Source organism: Coregonus lavaretus (assembly GCF_964263955.1).
Source record: "Coregonus lavaretus genome assembly, chromosome: 7".
Taxonomy (NCBI): Eukaryota; Metazoa; Chordata; class Actinopteri; order Salmoniformes; family Salmonidae; genus Coregonus; species Coregonus lavaretus.
The window spans coordinates 19,923,233-19,948,208 of NC_139994.1; the positions used below are offsets into that span (position 1 = coordinate 19,923,233).

The following is a 24,976-nucleotide window of genomic DNA, read 5'->3' on the forward strand; positions in this document are numbered from 1 at the left end:
ACACCTGATTCTAATAATTAGCAGGTTGAGAAGATGAATCAGGTTGGTAACACCTGGGGTTGGAGCGAAAACCTACAGGAGGGTAGCTCTCCAGGAACAGGGTTGGGCAACCCTGCTCTAAACACTGCAAAGAGGACTTTGTTTAACTTCATAGAAGTAGTATGTCTCAGACAGTAGCCTAGGAGAAGAGCGAGGAGTCTCCTGTATCCATCACACTGTGTTTGACTGAAGTGGCGGGAAGCTAACAGCCTGGCTCTCTCAGCATCGTTAGGCTTACTATCCTCTGGGGGGTACAGTGAATGATCAGGACCTGTAGACAGGGCTGCTGATGGTCTTTTTAGAGAGCCGGAGAGAGAGAGAGAGAGAGAGAGAGGGAGAAAGAGGGGAAGCGGGGGAGAGACAAAGACAGACAGACCAGAAAAAAAGATGTAGAGAGAGAGCCTTTAGTTAGCCAGAGACTGATGGTGTCTCTGTGTCATTATCATTACAGGGCCAGGCAGGCCCGACCGGACCCACTGGACCCCCAGGAGCCAACGGAGAGAAAGCAAGTCCTCCTCAACCACACCCGCTTATCAACCACACACTTCTATCTTCCATAGAACATTCATTATTGAGTTCAAGACCTGAAACCATCCAGTGGTTTGTGTCTGTTATGTCACCTGCCATATAACACAGTGGACAGAGGTGATATGTATTATTTATTGTTCGTTCCACAGGGTGTGAAAGGTGATAGAGGACCCCAAGGAGGACCTGGAGACAAAGGTGAAAAGGGCCACACCGGACCCCCTGGCCACCCCGGTGCTGCTGGTATCATTGGTAATCCTGTGAGTACCTGTACCTGCCTGGTGGTATTACCAGTACCTACCATATCCCATCGTCTGTCAACCTGCTCTTTTGCTATTTAGTATCACCAACTCCTATGGTCATTGCAGTAGGATGAATGTTCTTTCTGACTCTTGCCTCTTCGTCTCTCTGTAGGGTAACGACGGTCAACCCGGCCCCATCGGTCCCCCAGGAGCCCCTGGAGAAAAAGTCAGGATGTTGTCAATGTGTTTTATATTCAGACAGCATATTACACTACATGTCATTAGTTTTATACCAGCCTTGTCCCACTGGCTGGCCATATAGGTCAACTGGGATGAGTGTTGTGGCAGAGGACATTAATCATCATAGTGTTGTTGTTGATTTATCATGGTTGAAACTGTGGAACTATCTTGTGTTTGTTTTCTCTCTGCAGGGCAAGGAGGGGATGAAGGGAATCCAGGGGCCACCAGGTCTACCAGGCTTAATGGTGAGAAACAATGTTGATAAAGTTTTGTGAAGGAGTCGAAATGATCTGCTAAAGACTTAAAATAGTTTTGGTGTGGTAGTAACAATATCACTATAACCTCTGTCTCACGCTATCCATGAAAACATACGTGTAATTTATGGAGTGGAATGTGAATAAACAGTTTGAAACCCAAGGCTAAAAGCAAGAAAGACTAAATGCTGAATAACCTTGTTCCATAGGGTCAAATGGGTAAAATTGGCAAAGATGGCCGACCAGGAGAACAAGGAGAACCGGTGAGTACACATGATATGGCCTGACTATATTCCCAGGATATTCTATATGTCCTGTATATCCTGTTAGGGCTTCATTCATGGATATATTATGTACATGATCAGTCAAAATGGTCCCTTTTTATACAGCTGAAGTCGGAAGTTTACATACACTTAGGTTGGAGTCATTAAAACTGGTTTTTCAACCACTCCACAAATTTCTTGTTAACAAACCATCGTTTTGGCAAGTTGTTTAGGACATCTACTTTATGCATGACACAAGAAATGTTTCCAACAATTGTTTACAGACAGATTATTTCACTTATAATTCACTGTATTATAATTCCAGTGGGTCAGAAGTTTACATACACTAAGTTGACTGTGCCTTTAAACAGCTTGGAGAAATCCAGAAAATAATGTCATGGCTTTAGAAGCTTCTGATAGGCTAATTTACATCATTTGAGTCAATTGGAGGTGTACCTGAGGATGTATTTCAAGGCCTACCTTCAAACTCAGTGCCTCTTTGCTTGACATCATGGGAAAATCAAAATAAATCAGCCAAGACCTCAGAAAAATAATTGTAGACCTCCACAAGTCTGGTTCATCCTTGGGAGAAATTTCCAAACAGCTGAAGGTACCACGTTCATCTGTACAAACAATCTTACGCAAGTATAAACACCATGGGACCACGCAGCCGTCATACCGCTCAGGAAGGAGACGCGTTCTGTCTCCTAGAGATGAACGTACTTTGGTGCGAAAAGTGCAAATCAATCCCAGAACAACAGCAAAGGACCTTGTGAAGATGCTGGAGGAAACAGGTACAAAAGTATCTATATCCACAGTAAAACAAGTCCTATATCGACATAACCTGAAAGGCCGCTCAGCAAGGAAGAAGCCACTGCTCCAAAACCACCATAAAAAAGCAAGACTACGGTTTGCAACTGCACATGGGGACAAAGATCGTACTTTTTGGAGAAATGTCCTCTGGTCTGATGAAACAAAAATAGAACTGTTTGGCCATAATGACCATCGTTATGTTTGGAGGAAAAAGCGGGAGCTTGCAAGCCGAAGAACACCATCCCAACCGTGAAGCACGGGGGTGGCAGCATCATGCTGTGGGGGTGCTTTGCTGCAGGAGGGACTGGTGCACTTCACAAAATAGATGGCATCATGAGGAAGGAAAATTATGTGGATATATTGAACTAACATCTCAAGAAATCAGTCAGGAAGTTAAAGCTTGGTCGCAAATGGGTCTTCCAAATGGACAATGACCCCAAGCATACTTCCAAAGTTGTGGCAAAATGGCTTAAGGACAACAAAGTCAAGTTATTGGAGTGGCCATCACAAAGCCCTGACCTCAATCCTATAGAAAATCTGTAGGCACAACTGAAAAAGCGTGTGCGAGCAAGGAGGCCTACAAACCTGACTCAGTTACACCAGCTCTGTCAGGAGGAATGGGCCAAGATTCACCCAACTTATTGTGGGAAGCTTGTGGAAGGCTACCCGAAACGTTTGACCCAAGTTAAACAATTTAAAGGCAATGCTACCAAATACTTATTGAGTGTATGTAAACTTCTGACCCACTGGGAATGTGATGAAATAAATAAAAGCTGAAATAAATCATTCTCTCTACTATTATTCTGACATTTCACAATCTTAAAATAAAGTGGTGATCCTAACTGACCTAAGACAGGGATTTTTTACTAGGATTAAATGTCAGGAATTGTGAAAAACTGAGTTGAAATGTATTTGGCTAAGGCGTATGTAAACTTCCGACTTCAACTGTACATGGCACAATATGTGCCCCCTTCATATTTACCTGCACATCATTCCCTTGGTGTGTAATCTAACTCTGTGTTGGGATTTCAGGGTAAACAAGGAGAGCCAGGACCATCAGGACAACCAGGTCTCAGGGGAATGCCTGTGAGTAACTGTGGGAAGGATTATTTAACTGTGTGGCTAATGGAGATATAATTTCAGTAATAAAACATTGTTGGTGTATTCATGTTGATCATTCTTTCCACACAGGGCTTCAAAGGTCACAGAGGAGAGCCTGGACAACCAGGTTCAAAGGTCAGCCCATTGACTCCCATGTCACCATTCTCAACACATTAGATGACTAGGCCATAACGTGGTGAATAACGTGGTTAGGCATATGTCTTCCCTGGTCTGTCAAGATCAAATCATCTCACTCTCAAAATTGTGACACATGCCTACTCTTATTAAATCTCACTCTGCTCTCAGCTCTAGGATACAATACCTGCCACAGCAGTGTGACCAATAGCATGTCTCAATATAGTGTGACCTATTATTGTGTGACCAATAGCATGCCTCATTACAGACACCATTGAGACACAGTGCCAGGCTCACATCCCCTCCAGCCTGTTCTCTGGCAGAGATAGACCACTCATGATTGCAACTTCCTTATGCCATTGCTGCCCAAGTGCATCACTATAACACATATCTTAAGACAGAGGCTTATGTTACATAGACTTCTGTCTATCTCCATGTGAACCTATGGATTTTATAGACCACATTGGATGGATAAGAGTGTCTCACCTTGACCCCCCTTTCTATAGCTATAATCAAAACATTTTCCTGAGGGCTTCATTAGGAAAGAGAGGCTTACTGTGAATTGATTGGTTGCATTGATTAATATGTTTCTGTCTTCGACCAATCAGGGTGAAGATGGAAAGGAAGGACGTAGTGGACCGGAGGGTAAACCTGGCCAAGACGTGAGTGAGAACACTAATATAACCAATCATAACTATGCAATTATCAACATACAGGGAATGTCTTAATAATATATGCGTTGTGTTTGTTTGTGAAGGGTAATACTGGACCACCTGGACCAGAAGGCCTGGCTGGCCGGAGAGGGGAGAATGTAAGTCACCTTTATACTGCAGTAGACAAGCCTTTATCTGCTGACACCAGATTTAGCACGATGACAACCTGGCTGAAAGAACGTTTCACTAATGTCTGTATTTCTCTCTCTCTCGCTCTCTCGCTCTATCGCTCTCTCTGTCTCGCTCGCTCTCTCTTTTCCTCTCTCTCTCTCCCTCTCTACCTCTCTGTCTATCCCTCTCTCTCCATCTCTATCTCCCTCTCCCTCCTTCCATCTCTACTGCTGTCTCTCTCTCAAGGGTAAACCTGGTGAACCAGGACCTTCAGGAAAGCCAGGAGCCCCTGGTACTCCAGTGAGTGATTATTTATTTATATACAGCAGGAACTGCTCTTAACATTGCAGACATCGTGGTCCTAGCTTCTGTGAAAACATGCACATGCACATGCAGTGAAATGCTGTTTGTATGTAGCGAACAAAGCAGCTTCCCTCTACCCTGTATCTGGTACTCTACAACCAGCTAGATCAAGTCCCATCAAGCCCTTGTAAATATGAATATTAATTGTTTGCAGCTGTTTCATCTCCCACCGCAAGATCTTTTATGAACTGTACCTCCAAGCGCAGCAACGTTCATAAAAACCCTTATAACGAGTGGGGCTGCCTGTGAGTGTTCAACTACAGTATGACTACAGTATGACTACACCATGTGAAAGTCACAAGTCCCCATGTTTCTGTGTGTATTACAGGGTCAGGCTGGAGCCAAGGGAGACCCTGGGAACCCAGGATTACCAGGCTTTAGTGGTCTCAAGGGACCGTCCGTAAGTAGGGATTCCTGCTCCTTTTTTATGTAAACATTATCACTAGGGTTCTAAGCTACTGTTGCCAGTGGTGTAAAGTAACTATGTAAAAATACTTTGAAGTACTACTGTATTTTACTTTACTATTTATATTTTTGACTACTTTTACTTTTACTCCACTACATTCCTAAATACAATATGTACTTTTTACTCGTTACATTTCGAATGCTCAGGCAGGACAGAAATATGGTCCAATTCATGCACCTATCAATATAACGCGTTGTCATCCCTACTGCTTCTGATCTTGCGGACTCACGAAACACAAATACTGAGTTTGTAAATTATGTCTGAGTGTTGGAGTGTGTCCCTGGCTGTCCATAAATTTATTAAAAACAAGAAAATTGTGCCATCTGGTTTGCATAATATAAGGAATTAGATGTATAGCATTTACTTTAACTTTTAACTTTGACTAAAGTTTGACAATTGAATACTTTTGCCACCACTACCTAAGTACATTTAAAACAAGATATGTTACTCAAGTAGTATTTTACTGGGTGACCTTCACTTTTACTTGAGTCATTTTCTATGAAGGTATCTTTACTTTTACTCAAGTATGACAACTGAGTACTTTTCCCACCACTGATTGTTGCTATGCCTCCTAGTCCTACCACTCATGTTGGAATAGTCTGAGTTGATGTTCTGCCATAAGAAGATTGGAAGTTGTGATGCAAGCGTTTCTGATTTGATCAAATGTATTTATATATAAATGTCTCTGCCTTCGATCTGTCTATCTATCTAGGGTCCTACTGGTCCTGTCGGCCCAGAGGGGAAACAGGTAAGAACCATTGATTGATTGATTGGTTTGTTGATTGATTTTTTGAGACATATTTCAATTTTCATCAGCTACTTTTAGCATCTTTACACTATGAAATGGATATAATGTGGAACATGGATTGGGCGATGTCTTGCCCACAAAATATTAAACAAACTCCTTGTCTGTTTCACAGGGTATGTCAGGCAGAGCAGGAGAACGTGGACTCAAAGGAGAGAGGGTGAGTACATACAGGACCCTGCCCAACCAACGACCATAAACAACACTGTTTACAGTGAGGGAAAAAATTATTTGATCCCCTGCTGATTTTGTACGTTTGCCCACTGACAAAGACATGATCAGTCTATCATTTTAATGGTAGGTTTATTTGAACAGTGAGAGACAGAATAACAACAAAAAAATCCAGAAAAACTCATGTCAAAAATGTTATAAATTGATTTGCATTTTAATGAAGGAAATAAGTATTTGACCCCTCTGCAAAACATGACTTAGTACTTGGTGGCAAAACCCTTGTTGGCAATCACAGAGGTCAGACGTTTCTAGTAGTTGGCGACCAGGTTTGCACACATCTCAGGAGGGATTTTGTCCCACTCCTCTTTGCAGATCTTCTCCAAGTCATTAAGGTTTCAAGGCTGACGTTTGGCAACTCGAACCTTCAGCTCCCTCCACAGATTTTCTATGGGATTAAGGTCTGGAGACTAGCTAGGCCACTCCAGGACCTTAATGTGCTTCTTCTTGAGCCACTCCTTTGTTGCCTTGGCCGTGTGTTTTGGGTCATTGTCATGCTGGAATACCCATCCACTACCCATTTTCAATGCCCTGGCTGAGGGAAGGAGGTTCTCACCCAAGATTTATAATAAATAATAATAAGTCCCATCAAAGGTACGATGGTACAAGGCCCCGTCCATCGTACCTTTGATGCGGTGAAGTTGTCTTGTCCCCTTAGCAGAAAAACACCCCCAAAGCATAATGTTTACACCTCCATGTTTGGCGGTGGGGATGGTGTTCTTGGGGTCATAGGCAGCATTCCTCCTCCTCCAAACACGGCGAGTTGAGTTGATGCCAAAGAGCTCGATTTTGGTCTCATCTGACCACAACACTTTCACCCAGTTCACCTCTGAATCATTCAGATGTTCATTGGCAAACTTCAGACGGGCCTGTATATGTGCTTTCTTGAGCAGGGGGACCTTGCGGGCGCTGCAGGATTTCAGTCCTTCACGGCGTAGTGTGTTACCAATTGTTTTCTTGGTGACTATGGTCCCAGCTGCCTTGAGATCATTGACAAGATCCTCCCGTGTAGTTCTGGGCTGATTCCTCACTGTTCTCATGATCATTGCAACTCCACGAGGTGAGATCTTGCATGGAGCCCCAGGCCAAGGGAGATTGACAGTTCTTTTGTGTTTCTTCCATTTGCGAATAATCGCACCAACTGTTGTCACCTTCTCACCAAGCTGCTTGGCGATGGTCTTGTAGCCCATTCCAGCCTTGTGTAGGTCTACAATCTTGTCCCTGACATCCTTGGAGAGCTCTTTGGTCTTGGCCATGGTGGAGAGTTTGGAATCTGATTGATTGATTGTTTCTGTGGACAGGTATCTTTTATACAGGTAACAAGCTGAGATTAGGAGCACTCCCTTTAAGAGTGTGCTCCTAATCTCAGCTCGTTACCAGTATAAAAGACACCTGGGAGCCAGAAATCTTTCTGATTGAGAGGGGGTCAAATACTTATTTCCCTCATTAAAATGCAAATCAATTTATAACATTTTTGACATGTTTTTTTCTGGATTTTGTTGTTGTTATTCTGTCTCTCACTGTTCAAATAAACCTACCATTAAAAAGATAGACTGATAATTTCTTTGTCAGTGGGCAAACGTACAAAATCAGCAGGGGATCAAATAAATGTTTCCCTCACTGTGTATTGTTTCTGAGTGTGTTTTGTTGGATGTCTTTGTAGGGCAACTCAGGTGGGAAGGGAGATAAGGGACCTGTTGGAGATCCAGGTATGCCTGGTAACCCGGGAACCCCAGGCCGTAAGGGCCACACAGGGATGATGGGTATGTCCGGGCCACCAGGAGAGATGGGACTTACTGGGCCTCAGGGAACACCTGGAAACCCTGGACAACCAGGATCACGGGTGAGTAGTGATCTAAATACTTGCATTAGCCCCCCAGAGTTAACCGCCAGGTTTTAGCTCAGCAGGCGAACACAGTCTTGTGGTTTATGGAATACTCTGGTTCAATCCCAGTCACAGTCAGAGTGCTATAGAAAATATTACAGACTTCTAGAACTCGATGACGTAAACATGCTAATTTCTCCTTCCACAGGGAGAGTCACCATCACTGGAAACAATGAGAAGGCTAATCCAGGAGGAACTAGCTAAGGCGTTAGATGGTGAGACTGGCGTATTGTTAGGAACAGTGGGACATTAGTGCAATCTGTAATGTATGCAAAGTTTGTTTGACCTCAAATGAGCTGTGCAAGTCATACTTGTGTGTCCGTGTGTTCCACCTCCAGACAAAATGGCGTACCTGATGGCCCAGATCCAGCCAGCCCATGTGAAGAGCACGGCAGGTCGGCCAGGACCTCCAGGCCCCTCAGGGAAAGAAGGGAGCCATGGTCGCCCCGGACCCCCAGGAGAGCCTGGCATGCCTGGGCAGAATGGAGGAGATGGCATGAGGGGACCCATGGGTCCTAAAGGTAATTGATCCAAAGTGAAGTCCCATTTTTTTTGGTCACACTTCCTGTATTTCTTGGTTCAGATAAACACACTGTGAGAGCATAATGTTAAAGAGTGTAATATTGTCAAAACACTACATGAGAGGTTTCAGGTTTCTACTATACCCAGAAAACACATTTTTGCCACCCATTGATATTAGTCGCCTTTGGTAGTCTTGATTTAGGTTGTCTTGATTCAGACACTGTCTGTAAAAACATCATTGTGAGTGTTGTGTCTGTCATCTCTGTGACGTCCAGGTGAGAGAGGATCCAGAGGAGAAAAGGGGGAAAACGGAGTTGGACAGAGAGGAGAGACTGGACCATCTGGTCCTATAGGTACAGTACTGTTCCTCTATTACAGCATTACATCAATAGAATGTCTCTATTACTACTATATCATTCTAAATGGATGATTGTTTGTATCCATCTTGAGATCCTTAGTTGCTAAACTATGAGCTATCCAGCACGAATGGGGTGAGTGAGTGACTGACTGACACTTGAACTTCCTAAGAAAGCAGCAGTTGCTTCAGTGTGACTCTTTGCCATTCCATTTGCTATTCCACCCCCTAGGACCAGCAGGTATGCCAGGCTATGGTAAGGATGGGCAGCCCGGGGCGGCTGGAGCTCAGGGTGAACCAGGGAACCCTGGTCCCCATGGCCAGCCAGGCCCCAGCGGACCCCCAGGACAGTGTGACCCCTCCCAGTGTGCCTACTACGCCAGTCTGGGATCACGACCCCACACCAAGAACGTCAAGGGGACTTAAAGAGACAGAGACACACAGAAGGTGCATCCGAAATGGCAACCTATAAAGGGAATAGGATGCCATTTCAGACGCAGCCAGAGAACTACAAGTCCACCTATTTATGAACTGGGATGTGTCAGGATGAACCAAGGACTTTTCTTTTCTCAGTTTGGAGGTAGCTCGAGAGAAGTGTGCTGCCTGCCTGCCGATCAGAATTTGTTCGTTTTTGTTGTGGGGGGTTGGGAGTGGAATGACCAGGGAAGTGGATGTGGGGGGTTGGGGGGTTGGGGGTGGAATGACCAGGGGAAGTGGGTTTGGAGGGTTGGGGGGGAGTCTGATATTTGGTAATGTCATCAAGAATTACAAAACCAGACGGACTGCCATTGTTCCTATCCGGTTCGAAGGACCATGTAAAAGAACACCGACTACAGTCATGCTTAGTGGGCTATAATGTGGCGGCACAGAACCAGGCCTGGGTTCAAATACTATTTGTTTTCACTTGATGGAGCTTGCCTGACACAATGGAACCAATGGAATAGTCCCCAAAAAAGCATACCCTGCCTATGTGGCAGTTTAGGCAGGCTCAATCAAACGCTTAAAACTATTTCAAAGAAAACAAAAACCGGCGGAGGGGTGACTGAGGCACAATCTGAAATAACAATACTGAGTTTCATCGAAGGATCTTTAATGAGCATGTGGATGGTGGTGAACAACTTCATGCTTTGTTTTGTTTTGCCTTGCCTGTACGCTTCTGATAGTGCAATTGTCTTGAATAATGATAGCCAGGCCACCAGAACTGGTCAGGGTGAATACTGAGCTCTTAGATTATCTGGATATCTGTAGAACTCCTATTACAATCTCCACCTTATTACAAACTAAGATACTGTGTCAATAACAAAACCATTTGTGACAGGTTTAATTGCCTATTTGTACAGTGTTTGTTCATTGTTCCTCCAAAGGGAATCAAACTTAATGAATGCATGTAAGGCCGTCAAGTAGACGAGACCCATGAGACTCTTTCAAAAGGAAATGGAAAACTATAAAAGGAAAACTAAATTTCCCCTTTCGTTTCTACCTAAGTGTCTCTGGTGATTCCACATAGTCTGGCTGTAAACAGTCTGGAGAGAGAAGGTACTAAAACCACAGCCTTTGTTCCAGTCGTTCCTCAAAGTTGCTTGTTTCCTGGTTTCTCCATTCTCTCTAATGTGTCACTTCCTCCTGCTTAATAGCCAGTATCCATGTGGCACAGGCAGGCCAAGGACACAGTGACTCAAATAAAGAAATTGTTTTAACTAAATCATTAAGTGCTATACAAAATTAGTTATTTCTTCCCTGTATTGTGCATTCTGATTGGTAAGGTCCGTGAGTATTCTGTCTGAAGGATGTCTTCCTCACTCAACCCACGCCCCCAGTGGACCAATTATACTTTCTCTAAAACTCACAAGACGGGTCGAGCGAGAGAGAATCAGTAAAAAGATACAATAGATAGCCCACTGCTCACTCTAGGGGAATTATTTTGGCTTGAAAAAGGCAAAGAAATGTAAGCATCAATGTTGAGGTTACGAAATGTTCATCGGGTCACCATTAAAGTAAAATAGATATATTGTATTTTACACCTTCCTTATATGAATGTGAGCCTGGATCCAGCATGTATTTCTAGAACACAGTTAGAACACCCACAGTGTTCCAGAACCCAGGCCAACACCCACAGTGTTCCAGAACCCAGGCCAACACCCACAGTGTTCCAGAACCCAGGCCAACACCCACAGTGTTCCAGAACCCAGGCCAACACCCACAGTGAAAACACAGCTTGGCCAACTGCAGCTCAGGTCATTTCATTGAAGGTCATCCTAAGTGCTCTCCTGAATATTTAAAGCTAAACATATAGTGACTACATTGCCCATTGTACTGTAGCCTATCAAACTATGCCTCATGATCCATAGCAGTCAAAGAGACAGATGTACTCTTCAATGACTTTTACCACCACATCACAGTGGAGATGTGTGGACTTCGTTATGAAATATGTTTCAGAATGCCAAAGAGGAGCAATATAACAGTAACATCATGGTTTTGTAAATGGAAAATGTTTGTTAGCCCATTAATATGAGCATTAGAATGTCTGATGTTTTCTTCCAGTGCTCCCATAGCAAATAATGCATAAGGTTCTAGTTTTATAATTATTTGTTTGGCTTGTTTCCTCATTTCATATACATTTGTGATTATTCAAAACAACTAACTGTATGTAACTGATTTAGGGTTTTTGTTCATTATACTGTTAAATTATTTACAGTTTGAACTACCAGTAGCCTACCGTATGTGGAATGTTAAAAATGGTTTTACAACGGTAATCCTTACCTGTTTATCCTAAAAGATTGGTGCTAAAATATCCTTAATTAGTGGCTGGTATATTTGTAAGTAATGGAAAGGTATATTATATACTGTATCATGTTGTAATAAAGACTGGAACAGATCCCTTTTTATAGAAAAGACATTTCCTTTCCTTTGTGAGTACTGTAATCTTCCTGTGTGCAGGTATGAATTTCATTCTCAATGATTATGTTTCCTACTTTATCTGTAGACCCTGCAGGCATTTGACAAGACCATTGCTTCTGTTGAATGTAAATAGCAACTTCTACAGACCCATTGAAATGAACAGTAATCACTCAGTTTTACATTTTCTCCCGGGATCATTTGCATAGCAAGCACGATTGGCACTTCTGCAATTTGTATTGCTACTTAGAATTTCAATTTTGCTGAAATGATCCATTGTGGGACTGTTGCATGTTAGTATTTTATGGACAACCTATAACCTATTATTCTATGGGATGCCAGTAGATCCATGATTAGACCTATGAAGACAAATAGATGCCGTTGAGAGGAGGAGGAGAAGAAGTGGAGGGGGGGGGGTGGGGGGGGGGGGACGTGAGGGGAGGAGGAGGAGAACGAGGAGGAGGGGGAGGACGGCGAGAAGGGGGAGGAGGAAGAGAAGGAGCGGATGGGGAGGAGGGGGAGGAGGAAGAAAAGGAGGTGGAGGGGAGTAAGGGGGAAGAGGGGGAGGGGAGGATGGGGAGGAGGAGAGAGAAGGGTGGGGAGGGGGAGGAGGAAGAGAAGGAGTGGGAGGGGATGAGGAAGAGAAGGAGGGGGGGAGGAGGAAGAGAAGGAGGGGGGGGAGGAGGGGGAGGGGGAGGAAGATAAGGAGGGGGAGGGGGGGGAGGAAGAGAAGGAGGGGGAGGGGAGGAGGGGAGGGGGGAGGAGGAAGAGAAGGAGGGGGGAAGGGGAGGAGGAAGAGAAGGAGGGGTGGGGAGGAGGGGCAGGGGGAGGGGGAGGGGAGAAGGAAGAGAAGGAGGGGTGTGGGGGGAGGAAGAGGAGGGGGGAGGAAGAGGAGGGGGGAGGAGGAAGAGAAGGAGGGGGGGAGGATGATGGGGAGGCTAGTTCCAGCCTGCAGCAGCCCAATCTCCTGGTTACAGCCAACAGCCAGCAGCCTTCTAAAGGTCATATTGACTCAATAAATTAATCTCTGGTGTATAGACTCAGAGAATGGGATGTTGACTCTCCTCTCTCAGTAACTAGGCAACGGTGGACCGGACGGTTACTACCCCTGGTAGTCTTGGTCCATCCCCTGGCTGTAACAGCTTCAACAGATAGAGCTCTCTAATGGTAATCATGATGCCACAAAACATCTCTCAAATTGTAATGCTGAAAGTCATAAAGCTGTCAATACATAACATTTTCGTATTCTGTGAATGCATGTTATATCCATTTCGAAGGACCAACATAAAAAATGGACTAATGGTTTGTTCGAAAATGCTTCACTAAAGGTAAAGCTAGCTGTTTTTACATTCATAAAAACAACTCACGGGTCTGACATGAAATCTTTCCCAAACGAATCAGTTTATTACATTGTTAGAAAACAAAACAGGGGAAAACGTGTACTTGTACTGTACAACCATAGATTATCCTATGATCAAGTGACTGAATGAAAACATGAACTACTAATATCGGTCTATGGCTCGTGACGGTCTATGACTTTTTCTGTTATTGTTTATTGATCAACATTGAAAATGAATGATTCCAAAGCACAGTTTGCGGTTTTGTTATTTGTGAAAAGCTTCGTACTGTACATGGTGCTGGAGAGGACGTTTTTGATGACTTTATTTAAACAAGGAATTAAACAGTACATGCATAGAAGAAAACGGCACAGTATTTACCTTTGTATTACTTGAAAACCAACATAGTGCCCTGTTTGTCTGCCCAACATACAGTACGTCTGAGAGTGAGAGAGTAAGCTTGAAGCTGTGGGTATGAATTGAACAGCATGAATTGAACAATATGTTCATTTTAGAAGTTTGTGTAGTTTGTATTTGTCTTTGGGACATCACTTGAGCCATGATGGGCCACTCGCCAGTTGAAAGGCTAGCTTAAAATCAATAGCAGCTGTCTTAGAAAGCACAACATCAGATAAGCTCGCTCTACAAGAAAATGATGCATCAGTCAAAAAGATGAAAAGTTCGAAAAATATCTATACAGTATTCTAAATTACATTTGCCTTGTCTCTGTTTCCCATTGTGTTTCTCTTTGGTTTTCTGGTGTGATGATGGAGACTGGGTACCTCATGTCTCTCTTGCTGCTGCTAGAGATGGAATGTGTTCCGGAATGTGTTCCGAGCTTCTGTTTGTGTTCCTCACGGCCCCTTGCTGTAGCTGGAGGATTTCTTCCCCCCACTCATCAGGTAGAGAGGTGGGGGCCTGCCTATACAGTTTGAGGGGTCACAATAGCCTGGGGCTCCTGTAGCTCCCCTGGGACCAGAGGCACCTGGGCTACCGTTAACACCGTCTTTACCGGGAGCTCCATCTTTACCGTCCTTCCCGATGCCTGGGATGCCAGCTGCACCTGAGAGAGAGACAAAGGATGAGGGAAATAACAGAAACAGGTACTGAACAACATCCCCTCATGTCAATGTGTGACCGACTGAGTTTGAACCCAGGTCTCTTGAGCGACACCAGACTGTGTTAGCCCGCTGAGATAAAGCCTTCGTATAAACTTGAGGAGCTCAAATCTTCAGGTCTTAGGCGAGATAAGAATGGGGGGAGGGGTGGTGTTACCTTGAGGGCCTGGCTTGCCTGGAGTTCCTGGGATTCCAACTCCATTTTCTCCCTTAATACCTGTATCCCCCTTTACACCAGGTTCACCTACAGAGAAGAACAAGGCATTACCTTTCACATGTACATTGACTGTCTGAAATGGGCTATTATCCCCACAGGAGGTGTGTGTGTGTGTGTGCCCGTGCTTGTGTGTGTGCGGGTGCGTTTGTGTGAATAACAGGGATGCAATTAAAAGGATTTAGCAGAGAGGGATTTAAGTGCTGTGTTGTCTGATTCAGTCCTGGATGTGAATGCGTGACTCATCTACAGAGAACACACTGCAAGCTCTTTCAGAGCACTAAGCTACAGTACTGTGGAGACAATGGACCTGGTGGCCAGACATTGCTATATTTCTCTAAAAGGTTTAATTAAGAAATAGATTGCATCCGTTAGTACGGCTGTGGGCCCTCTACAGAAATACACTATAATGGACAAATAGAAGGCCATTCTACCAGCGTGCTGAGCACTGAGTGCTGTCTAACTGTTTGGACTGAGTATATACTTTTCTAGTTGTAGTTTCTATGTTCTCTACTGTACACAATGAAATTGGCATTTCCAAGATGGCCCAAGTATTCAATTGGAATGATCAGTTCTTTATACAGTTCTTTATCACCTTTATCTAGTGAGTTATTGATACATAATTCCCCATTACCTTGTTTTCCAGGTGTGCCTGGTAACCCAAAGTATCCATGTGGTCCTTTCATTCCCATCAGTCCTCTGGGGCCGGCTTCTCCTGTAGTCCCTGCTGGGCCCGGGGGACCTGGAGGGCCCGGCAGTCCTGCCATGCCTGGGGCCCCGATCGCTGCTGGTTTCTTCAGGACCTCCTTCTTAAACTCTGCCAAGTGTTCTAGATGGAGAGAATGATTAAAATGTCAGTTTAACAAAGCACCCTACATGGTAGACTGCCTTGAGCTACAATTGTTAGTGTGTACACAATATGAATATACCTTCAACAATTGCTGAGCATAGTTCGCGAAGTTTGATATTATTCACTTTAGGACCCTATTGGATTTGGAAGTAGAAAAAGTACAGTATATTAATTAATACTAGAACATTTATATGTCACTCCATTCCAAAAAGTATTTAGTACTTGTGTTTTACAGTCTTCGTTCACTTCATGAAGAAGGTACTTACAGGTAGGCCCCTAGGCCCAGGTGATCCTGTTAACCCTCTCTCTCCCTCTAGTCCATTGGCTCCCTGGGGACCGGTCAAACCCTCATGACCCGGCTGCCCTGGTCTACCATCTTCCCCGGTATATCCCTTCATGCCCTTCTCTCCAACCTAGAGGCCAGTGGACAACACAACATGACTTAAATGTTTACTGTATACCATAACGAATTCAATTATTCCATCCATCAATCAATCAACCAATCAATCAATCAATCAATTAAACTGTAACATTGTTCTGTACCTCTCCTTTGATTCCAGGAACACCAGGAGGACCCTATAGAAACAACAATGGAATGAATGAGGACCATTGTATCACTACAAATACAGGGGAATACTAAAGCTAGATCAAATGTATCGCTCAGTAGAACATATACCTGGTCTCCCTTGACTCCAGAATCGCCTGTAAGACCTGGATCACCCTGTGGACAGAGGTAAGATTGTCAATACAGATACTGTATCTTACAAAAGAATACTGTCTCATTGTTGACATGATATATGGTATTGACGTGAATCCATAGACTTACTTCACTTCCCTTTGGGCCAATGGGACCAATAGGACCCTAGGAACAAGACACAGGAAATTAGAAGTCATTCAAACCCCTTCATTTACAAACTGACAACTATTACCAAAACAATAAGCTACACATCAGGACTCACCTGTTCTCCCTTATCTCCAGTGTGACCCTTCAGTCCCTTTATACCAGTGTCACCTTTGTCCCCTTTGTCACCCTGGATGCCTGTATCACCTGTGACCCCCACTGGTCCCTGCTTTCCTGTATCACCCTGAGGAGAGTGATGCAGGATCAATTAAATGTCATTAAAGGTACTCTATGACTTATATGAGGTTAGCTATCAGCTCATTGTTACCATCAGATAGGGGTTGTTCTTGATGAGCAGTGTGCATGACACTCATACTACTGTATATTTAATAACAGATTATTATAAGCAGAATAACTAGAATAAAATGTTAAAAATGTTCAACTTACAGTAGCTCCCTTGTCTCCTGGTTTTCCATCTTCTCCTGCTGGTCCAGTTTCCCCCTAAACAAACATGACAGTCTTATTAAGCATCTTCAGCCCCATTAGTAGAATATGGATCCACAGTCATGGCTAGCAGTGTTGAGTGATTGTAAACACTAAAGTGTGAAATTTTATACTCACTGTTTTCCCAGGAACTCCGATTGGTCCTACTGGTCCGTCAGCTCCTGTATCACCCTGTACAAAAAGCATACTGTTTTACAATAGACAAACACAAGGAATTAAACTGTACCCAAGACACACAGACACAGAGACACAGACACAGACACAGACACAGACACAGACACACACACACACACACACTTTACCTTGGCACCTCCAGCTCCAACTAGCCCCTGCTTTCCTGGTAACCCCTAGAGAAACAACACAGGATATCCTCAGAATACCGTACAGTATATTGGTATTTTTGAAAGCACTACAATATAAGGGATAGACTACTTCCTTGTTGTGTTGTTTCTGTTGATTTAGTTTTCCCTGCCATGTCCTCTGACCTGTATAACCTATCAGCCAGACAGGCTATGATGGGAAGGTTGTGGTTTTATTGGATTTTTCCTTCCGCTTGGCTGTTTGCTTCTAAATGATTTATTAATCTGGTCTGCAGTGTGGTTTGACTGGAAGGCAACCGCTCTATTGATTTTCACAGCTTTTGCTTTCTTTTTAATACCAGCAAAACCTTGTAAGGTCAACTAATCTACAATGATATTTGTAGATGAATAATATTTATTTTAGATGTCACAGATTAATATTAGACTCACTGGAATTCCGACGATACCCCTGATTCCGATAATCCCGGGAACACCAGCTTCTCCCTGTTGGAAAGATGACAAGTATGTTCATAGGATAAACTATTGATTTCTTGACAGTTCTTGTAAGACTGGATACATTCTCTTTATTTAAACTATATATGTACAGTAGTCATAAAGCATAGACTAACTTGAGCTCCATCCACTCCAGGGAGTCCATCCATGCCGTCTGCCCCAGGAGTACCCTGTAATCACAGTTCATCATTGATCACAACAACAACAATAACAACAACAACAACAACTCAGCATCATAATCACACTCATAAGAGATAAGAGAGATGTTGCAAAAGCTTAATTATTCAGGTCAATCTAACTATACAACTAACAATACAAAAGGATCTCGCATGCATCTGATAACTTATTGGTAAGGACATAAGGTCAATTGATGTTGTATTGTATGTTTACTCACAGAGTCTCCCTTTGCACCAACAGGACCCTGCTCTCCTTGAGGACCGATGGCTCCCTGAGAAAACACACATGCAATTAACCATGAAACAATTTAAGGCGATGAAACAATTTAAGGCGAACAGAAAGTAAAAACTCTAGAGGTAGAAGGGAGGAGATACTCACGTCATCACCTTTTTCTCCCTCCGGACCCTGACGTCCACGAATGCCCTCCACACCCTAACAGAAGACGATTGGTCAGTCACTACAGTACAAAACGGAAGACATTTTGGAAAACACTGTTCAGCCCTAGGTAATGTCAACCATAGTCTGTCCTCCAGTCTGTCTATGGACATTGATTGAAAATGGCAGTTAAAATTGATTGAGTTACAGTAATTAAATAAGTAGTGCTTACAGGAGATCCCGGTGGTCCAGTGGATCCTGGGATGCCGTTGAAACCAGGGAGACCCTGAGAGGAGCAGAGAACACGGATCGTGAGTTTAAGACCCTCAACACTAAAGTAAAACGTCAATAAGTAAATATTGTTTGAAACCCTTACCCTGTCTCCTTTATCTCCAAGAGTACCAGTAAAACCAATAGGACCTCTTTGTCCCTGGAATGTATTACAGATGTTAAAATGAATCATATTTCATATGATTCACAGTGATGCACAGCAAAAACATTAAACAGTTATAAATGGCTGGTTGTATGAGCAATTTCCACTTAAAGCAGAAATCCTACGTACCATCTTTGAATACGCAAGATACTAATTTTGCGCTTTAGGCAGAAATCCTATGTTACATTTTACTATGCTCAAGATACCGATTTACGCTTGAGGCAGCAATCCTATGTAACATGTTGGTATGCTCATTACCTATGTTCTGCTTGGAACAGAAACACTGAAGTATAGAAAGGACAAAACAAGAGACTTCGGGATTTTCGTTATCAGACAGTGAGGTAAAATAGATCAGCCTGTATGTGTTGGTATCTTTTAGAGCAAGGAGGGTTCTTACATCCTCTCCCATCTTGCCTGGTAGGCCCTGCACCCCAGATGGTCCTGGTTCACCCTGTGGATTAGCAACATAGGAAAAGCACAAATACTCACATGTAGTGATTTGTACGCTTGAATAATCATCCTAACCTTCCAATGTACTATACTTAAGCACATTGTCAAACATCACACTTCTTCACTAAACATGATAATTGATTGCTTGTCATACCTTTTGTCCTGCTTCCCCCGCAGCTCCATTATCACCTGGTAATCCCTTGTGCCCCTGGAGACGACATGTCATCAAACTATTATCAGAAACTCTACACATTGGTAGTTCATACGGTGAGTTTCCCCGTACAATGTAAAGCACTTTGAGCATCTGGAAAAGCCCTACATCAATCCATTCAATTATTAGATACTGGTATCTCAGAGAAAACCAATGGCCACAATGGTGTGAATGATGATAAGGGCTCTGTTGCCCAAAGCCAGGTATGTATTCATTCAGTGTCTGTCATTAAGATTCCTCACCTTCATCCCTGGTAGCCCTGGGTTTCCCTGTGGTCCAGATGGACAGGCAGTGGGGCACTGCAGACAAACAGACAGACACATACATTACATTATTACTACACCTGCAGGGGGCTCACCTCCTATTCGATAGCTACTGACCGAAGAACACTATAGCTACCAATTTTCCACATGCATGTTTGTCAGAATTAAATGACAGCAACAACAACAACAGTTTATAAAGGAAGTGTGAATTAAGTTGAAGTGTAGTTATTGCAACAACATTAGGCTCTGAAGCACCTAGTCCAGGGCTCTCCAAACCTGTTCCTGGAGAGCTACCGTCCTGTAGGTTTTCACTTCAACTCTACTCAAGCACACCTGATAATAATAATTAGCTGGTTGATTAAACTGAACCAAGTTAGTTACAAATGGGGGTTGGAGCGAAAACGTACAGGAGGGTAGCTCTCCAGGAACAGGGTTGGAGACCCCTGACCTAGTCCCACCCTCTAGCAGACCCTGTGAAAGATGGTTTAACCCTGTGAAAGATGGTAAAAAGAGACTCACATCTTCCCCACTCCCCTCAGCTTTGCCAGCCCCTGGTGGTCCCTAAAACACAGCAGAGCGAGTGACAGAGATGAAACAGTACATATCTCTATGGAGTGACATCTAAAACAGAGTTTAAATGTCTACAAACGCTACAGCAAAGATATCCAGTGTTCGAGGCTGTGCAATCAACGTCAAGTAATGCAGGAGTGATACTGATTATCACTCTACATCAGGGTTAAGACGCCACACTAATGGTCGGAGAGAACTCTTATGACAATATTGATAAAATAAATACTTAGGTTAATGGGAAAGACCAAAGAGACAAAGCCACATCTGAATCCTCAACAGATAGAAACATCGGTCAGACTCCAAGTTGGGAAAACAGAGCTCAATTCACATGATGATACAGATGTTGAATTCACTAATTTCAGGTTAGATCCAGAAGTAAAAGGTTAGCATCAGTACTTACCACAGGTCCAGGTGGTCCTGGTAGACCAGGGGGACCAGGGAGACCCAGACCCCCTCTAGGCCCGGGGGCACCCTGATAACAATAGATAATTGCATTTAGAGCTCAAACACCTAGAATGTCCTGCTAGACACTGACAAGTCTGATATATTTTAGTAACAAAATGGTCCATAGAATATCAAAAGGACCAATGAAACAGATTCCGGAAGCAGCACATTATGCCAAAATATTTATTATATTCTACTGAGCCATTTACTTTACGTTCATATTCTTATCTTATATTATTTCTTATTGTTGTTGTATTGTCAAAAAGGAACCTGCAAGTAAGCATTTCGTTGGACAATGTATACCATGTGTATCCTGTACATACGACTAATAAAACTTGAAAAATATCCTGTATGTTTTTATTGCTGAATGTGTTCTGTTTAATCAGTCATATACTGTAGTTGTGTAGGATGTGATCCTTATTTGAACTCTGACCTCAGGCCCAATGTTCCCCTCATCTCCTGGAGTTCCTGCTTTCCCAGGTGGGCCCTGTAGGAGCGACATACACAAGTTATATGATTATTCTATAGCCCCTTAGTAGGGCTCGATTAAAAGACTGTATGTTGTCTTAATGCTGTTTAGAACATGGGGTGAATATTCTCTAAAGATGTTGAAGAGTTTGTAATACATACGGGGGGTCCAGCTGTCTCAGGTCCCTGGGAAATGAGAGAAAAAGCTATCAGACAAATCATATTATTTAGCTATAGAAATGAAGTGGTCTGACATGTTCCATGGCTTGATGGCTATAAATATCAGCAAAATGTTTCCATTAATATATGACGATCTAAAGATGACAAAGATAGTGGATACTTACGGGAGAGCCTGCTGGCCCAGGAAACCCTTGAAGTCCCTGTTATTAGACACAGAACAGTCAAATATTAGTTAACATTGTCCCTGCTGTAACAGTTATTAGGAAGATATAGTTTCTTGAGTAGGTTCTGGTAAGAAAAAAAACTCACTCTCTCACCCACAGGTCCTCTTGGGCCCATTAAACCAGGTATTCCCTTCATTAAAAAGAGAAGAAATCATTGATTCACTAAAACGTTCTCTCACCACCAGCTTGAATTCTAATAATATCAGTTGAGTTGTGGATAGCTGCTGTTAATGGTTCAATGAATAAGGTGATAGAGAACAACCCTTCTTGCTCCACAAGACAAAATAGAGGTTGAGTTTGTGACAGGTGCTGTGTGTTGTGTGTAGTACAGTAGGAGGTAGTGATCCTTACAGCAGCTCCTGGTAGGCCAGGCAGGCCTCTAGGTCCAGGAAGACCGATCTCCCCCTGGTCCCCTTTGGCCCCCTGAGAAACAGACACAACAGACAGCCTAGTTACACACACAACAGACAGCCTAGTTACAGACACAACAGACAGCCTAGTTACAGACACAACAGACTGCCTAGTTACAGACACAACATACAGCCCAGTTACAGACACAACAGACAGCCTAGTTACAGACACAACTGACAGCCTAGTAACAAACACAATTGACAGCCTAGTTACAGACACAACAGACAGCCTAGTTACAGACACAACAGACGGCCTAGTTACAGACACAACTGACGGCCTAGTTACAGACACAACAGATGGCCTAGTTACAGACACAACAGACAGCCTAGTTACAGACACAACAGATGGCCTAGTTACAGACACAACAGACAGCCTAGTTACAGACACAACAGACAGCCTAGTAACAGACACAACAGACAGCCTAGTTACAGACACAACACACATCCTAGTTACAGACACAACACAAAGCCTAGTTACAGACATAACAGACAGCCTAGTTACAGACACAACAGACGGCCTAGTAACAGACACAACAGACAGCCTAGTTACAGACACAACACACAGCCTAGTTACAGACACAACAGACAGCCTAGTTACAGACACAACAGACAGCCTAGTTACAGACACAACAGACAGCCTAGTTACAGACACAACTGACAGCCTAGTTACAGACACAACTGACAGCCTAGTTACAGACACAACAGACAGCCTAGTTACAGACACAACAGACAGCCTAGTTACAGACACAACAGACAGCCTAGTTACATACACAACAGACAGCCTAGTTACAGACACAGCAGACAGCCTAGTTACAGACACAACTGACAGCCTAGTTACAGACACAACTGACAGCCTAGTAACATACACAACATACAGCCTAGTTACATACACAACAACAGCCACATATAGCAGACACAACCACAGCTAAGTATGGCTCTGTACACAGACACAACAGACAACCTAGTAACAGACACAACAGACTACCTAGTTATAGACACAACAGACAGCCTAGTTACATACACAACAGACAGCCTAGTTACAGACACAACAGACAGCCTAGTTACAGACACAACAACAGCCACATATAGCAGACACAACCACAGCTAAGTATGGCTCTGTACACATAAAATCAGACAAACAGCTTTATCATCGGTCTGCATCGCTCGCCGCCGTTGCTAAGATACACTGTGACAGTGCCTGTCAGCGTTTAATCAATGAAAGATGTGCAATTCTCATCAGGACAGACAGAGAGAGAGAGATAAGGGGCAGGCAGGGTGGAGGAGAGAACACTGATCTATTTTTGCAGCTAAATTGATTGTAAGTAATGAGGTTAAGCTACAGGATGGCAACAAAGAGTCAAATAAATACTTAGAGAATTAAATACATTTAATAATTTGACAGCTCGCACTTACAGGACTGCCAGCACTGCCAGGTGAACCTGGAAGGCCCTGTAAGAAAAAAGAAAGACAGTTGTTATCCATTCTAGTCATTGAGAATAGAGAATTAAGAAAAGTGTGTACTGTCTGTCTAAGATATCCTACCAATTCACGCAGTTTGAGGCAATATCCAGCATGGTAAATTACATAACGCTATGGTTAATTCTTCATTCTACATGTAGTTTGGATGGGGTGGATAGACTTACATCTCTACCGTCTCTGCCGTCCTCTCCATGTGGCCCCCGGGGCCCCTCAGGGCCGGTGGGACCGGAAGGGCCAGGGACAGGCTTGGGGTCAGGCTGGAGGGAGAAGAGACAACACAGTCGATGAGTACATGAGAAGGAGTGAAGGTCACTCTGAGGGGAGTGGAGTAGCTTCTTACTCCAGCCAGAGTTTGATTGTGCCACTAAAGTAACAAAGCATCAAGGCAATTAGGCAACAGAGCATTGAAGTAGATTATTTGCCCCAAAAACACCAAGAAAAAAGAAGGTAGAGAAGATAAATACCTCAGCATTGGCATACATCTGAAGAAGCAGGAGAAATAAGAAACATGTAGAGTTAGTGAAGTAGTCACACCACCTTCACCCAAAGTGTCAGAAGAAGCTACAGTACCTGTCCAAAAACAATAGCTGTGAGCAGAGTCATATAGGATCTGTCTATGGCTCTGGCTGTGAGCAGAGTCATATAGGATCTATCTATGGCTCTGGCTGTGAGCAGAGTCATATAGGATCTGTCTATGGCTCTGGCTGTGAGCATATCATGCTGTCATTTACATACAGAACCCCATAGTAAACCTATAGTCTCTATAGTAAACAGACCCTGTGGTATATAGTCCACTGTATCATTTTAGTGTTGGCGTACTGAAAAGATACTGCTGTAAGCACAAAGGTTACCCTCAAAGCTAGAGGGAATAGACCATTGTCAAATTGATATTTGCATCATAAAGAAAGACTGGAACTTTTCTGCAGTCTACAGGACAATATGACTCTACCCACTCATAACAGCATGTATGCTAATATACAATTCTGTCCTGAGGAGTCAGACTTTAATATGTTGACAAAATGGGGTCACTTCATGAAATGTGTCTAGGCTAAATTGAGAGTGAGAGCTGGCAGTATTCTCTCTGTATGGAAGTAAGTGCTTATTTGACATATGTATTGTAATCATGGCACTCCTACAGTAGTATAACAGGCCATCCTATCTCCTCACATGGCAGGTGCAGATTCACAGAAGCCAGTTAGTGAAAGCTATGTTGCTGGTCGATATGAACCCAAACCCTAAGCAATTAAAGACCAGGTGGAGACAAGGTTGTTGTTGTTACCTCTGTGGCAGGCAGCTCCTGGCAGTTCTCTCTATTGGCTCTCTTCGGGTCGCAATGGATCAACATCCACTGGAGTTCAAACTAGAACAAGACAATGGCATGATATTGATCACATAACATAGAATGGCATGGCATGTCATGGTTCAACATAACATAACTCATATGATAATGCTTACTGTATAACAAAGTACCACTGGGGAACCAAAACCTTCTCCGCCTTAGCCTGATCCCAGATCGGTTTGTGTTGTCTTACCAACTCCAATGGTTATTGTCATGCCAAACAATGACCATAAGAGTTGGCAATACAGCACAAACAGATCTGGGACCAGGCTATCCCTGCCCCACTCACCACAACAGAAGCATCAGCATCAGCGTCCAGCCT

The 24,976-nt window shown here is 43.5% G+C and overlaps 2 protein-coding genes across 2 annotated transcripts in view; one reads left to right on the forward strand and one right to left on the reverse strand.

The window, feature by feature from the left end:
• Positions 1–9,486, forward strand: part of LOC311132322 (uncharacterized protein) — a gene marked incomplete at both ends in the record, with an annotated part of 88,384 nt that extends 78,898 nt beyond the window's left edge. The window contains 18 exons of the mRNA XM_084165572.1: positions 491–544; positions 717–824; positions 979–1,032; positions 1,238–1,291; positions 1,510–1,563; positions 3,409–3,462; positions 3,568–3,612; positions 4,221–4,274; positions 4,370–4,423; positions 4,683–4,736; positions 5,128–5,199; positions 5,978–6,013; positions 6,186–6,230; positions 7,962–8,141; positions 8,332–8,398; positions 8,522–8,704; positions 8,981–9,058; positions 9,293–9,486. Of these exons, the coding sequence (XP_084021698.1) occupies positions 491–544; positions 717–824; positions 979–1,032; positions 1,238–1,291; positions 1,510–1,563; positions 3,409–3,462; positions 3,568–3,612; positions 4,221–4,274; positions 4,370–4,423; positions 4,683–4,736; positions 5,128–5,199; positions 5,978–6,013; positions 6,186–6,230; positions 7,962–8,141; positions 8,332–8,398; positions 8,522–8,704; positions 8,981–9,058; positions 9,293–9,486 (1,440 nt within the window). The remainder of the gene's footprint in view (positions 1–490; positions 545–716; positions 825–978; positions 1,033–1,237; positions 1,292–1,509; positions 1,564–3,408; positions 3,463–3,567; positions 3,613–4,220; positions 4,275–4,369; positions 4,424–4,682; positions 4,737–5,127; positions 5,200–5,977; positions 6,014–6,185; positions 6,231–7,961; positions 8,142–8,331; positions 8,399–8,521; positions 8,705–8,980; positions 9,059–9,292) is intronic.
• Positions 9,487–14,146: 4,660 nt separating this feature from the next.
• Positions 14,147–24,976, reverse strand: part of LOC311131659 (uncharacterized protein) — a gene marked incomplete at both ends in the record, with an annotated part of 22,739 nt that continues 11,909 nt past the window's right edge. Inside the window, 33 exons of the mRNA XM_084164771.1 lie at positions 14,147–14,355; positions 14,568–14,654; positions 15,259–15,453; positions 15,554–15,608; positions 15,741–15,887; positions 16,018–16,050; positions 16,151–16,195; positions 16,301–16,336; positions 16,434–16,559; positions 16,763–16,816; positions 16,937–16,990; positions 17,122–17,166; positions 17,569–17,622; positions 17,748–17,801; positions 18,026–18,079; positions 18,187–18,240; positions 18,416–18,469; positions 18,560–18,613; positions 19,014–19,067; positions 19,221–19,274; positions 19,520–19,576; positions 20,060–20,101; positions 20,511–20,582; positions 20,988–21,041; positions 21,185–21,208; positions 21,367–21,402; positions 21,512–21,556; positions 21,778–21,849; positions 23,250–23,285; positions 23,480–23,572; positions 23,780–23,797; positions 24,595–24,675; positions 24,944–24,976. The exon at positions 24,944–24,976 is cut by the window's right edge and continues 117 nt beyond it. Coding sequence (XP_084020897.1) covers positions 14,147–14,355; positions 14,568–14,654; positions 15,259–15,453; positions 15,554–15,608; positions 15,741–15,887; positions 16,018–16,050; positions 16,151–16,195; positions 16,301–16,336; positions 16,434–16,559; positions 16,763–16,816; positions 16,937–16,990; positions 17,122–17,166; positions 17,569–17,622; positions 17,748–17,801; positions 18,026–18,079; positions 18,187–18,240; positions 18,416–18,469; positions 18,560–18,613; positions 19,014–19,067; positions 19,221–19,274; positions 19,520–19,576; positions 20,060–20,101; positions 20,511–20,582; positions 20,988–21,041; positions 21,185–21,208; positions 21,367–21,402; positions 21,512–21,556; positions 21,778–21,849; positions 23,250–23,285; positions 23,480–23,572; positions 23,780–23,797; positions 24,595–24,675; positions 24,944–24,976 — 2,181 coding nt within the window. The remainder of the gene's footprint in view (positions 14,356–14,567; positions 14,655–15,258; positions 15,454–15,553; positions 15,609–15,740; positions 15,888–16,017; positions 16,051–16,150; positions 16,196–16,300; positions 16,337–16,433; positions 16,560–16,762; positions 16,817–16,936; positions 16,991–17,121; positions 17,167–17,568; positions 17,623–17,747; positions 17,802–18,025; positions 18,080–18,186; positions 18,241–18,415; positions 18,470–18,559; positions 18,614–19,013; positions 19,068–19,220; positions 19,275–19,519; positions 19,577–20,059; positions 20,102–20,510; positions 20,583–20,987; positions 21,042–21,184; positions 21,209–21,366; positions 21,403–21,511; positions 21,557–21,777; positions 21,850–23,249; positions 23,286–23,479; positions 23,573–23,779; positions 23,798–24,594; positions 24,676–24,943) is intronic.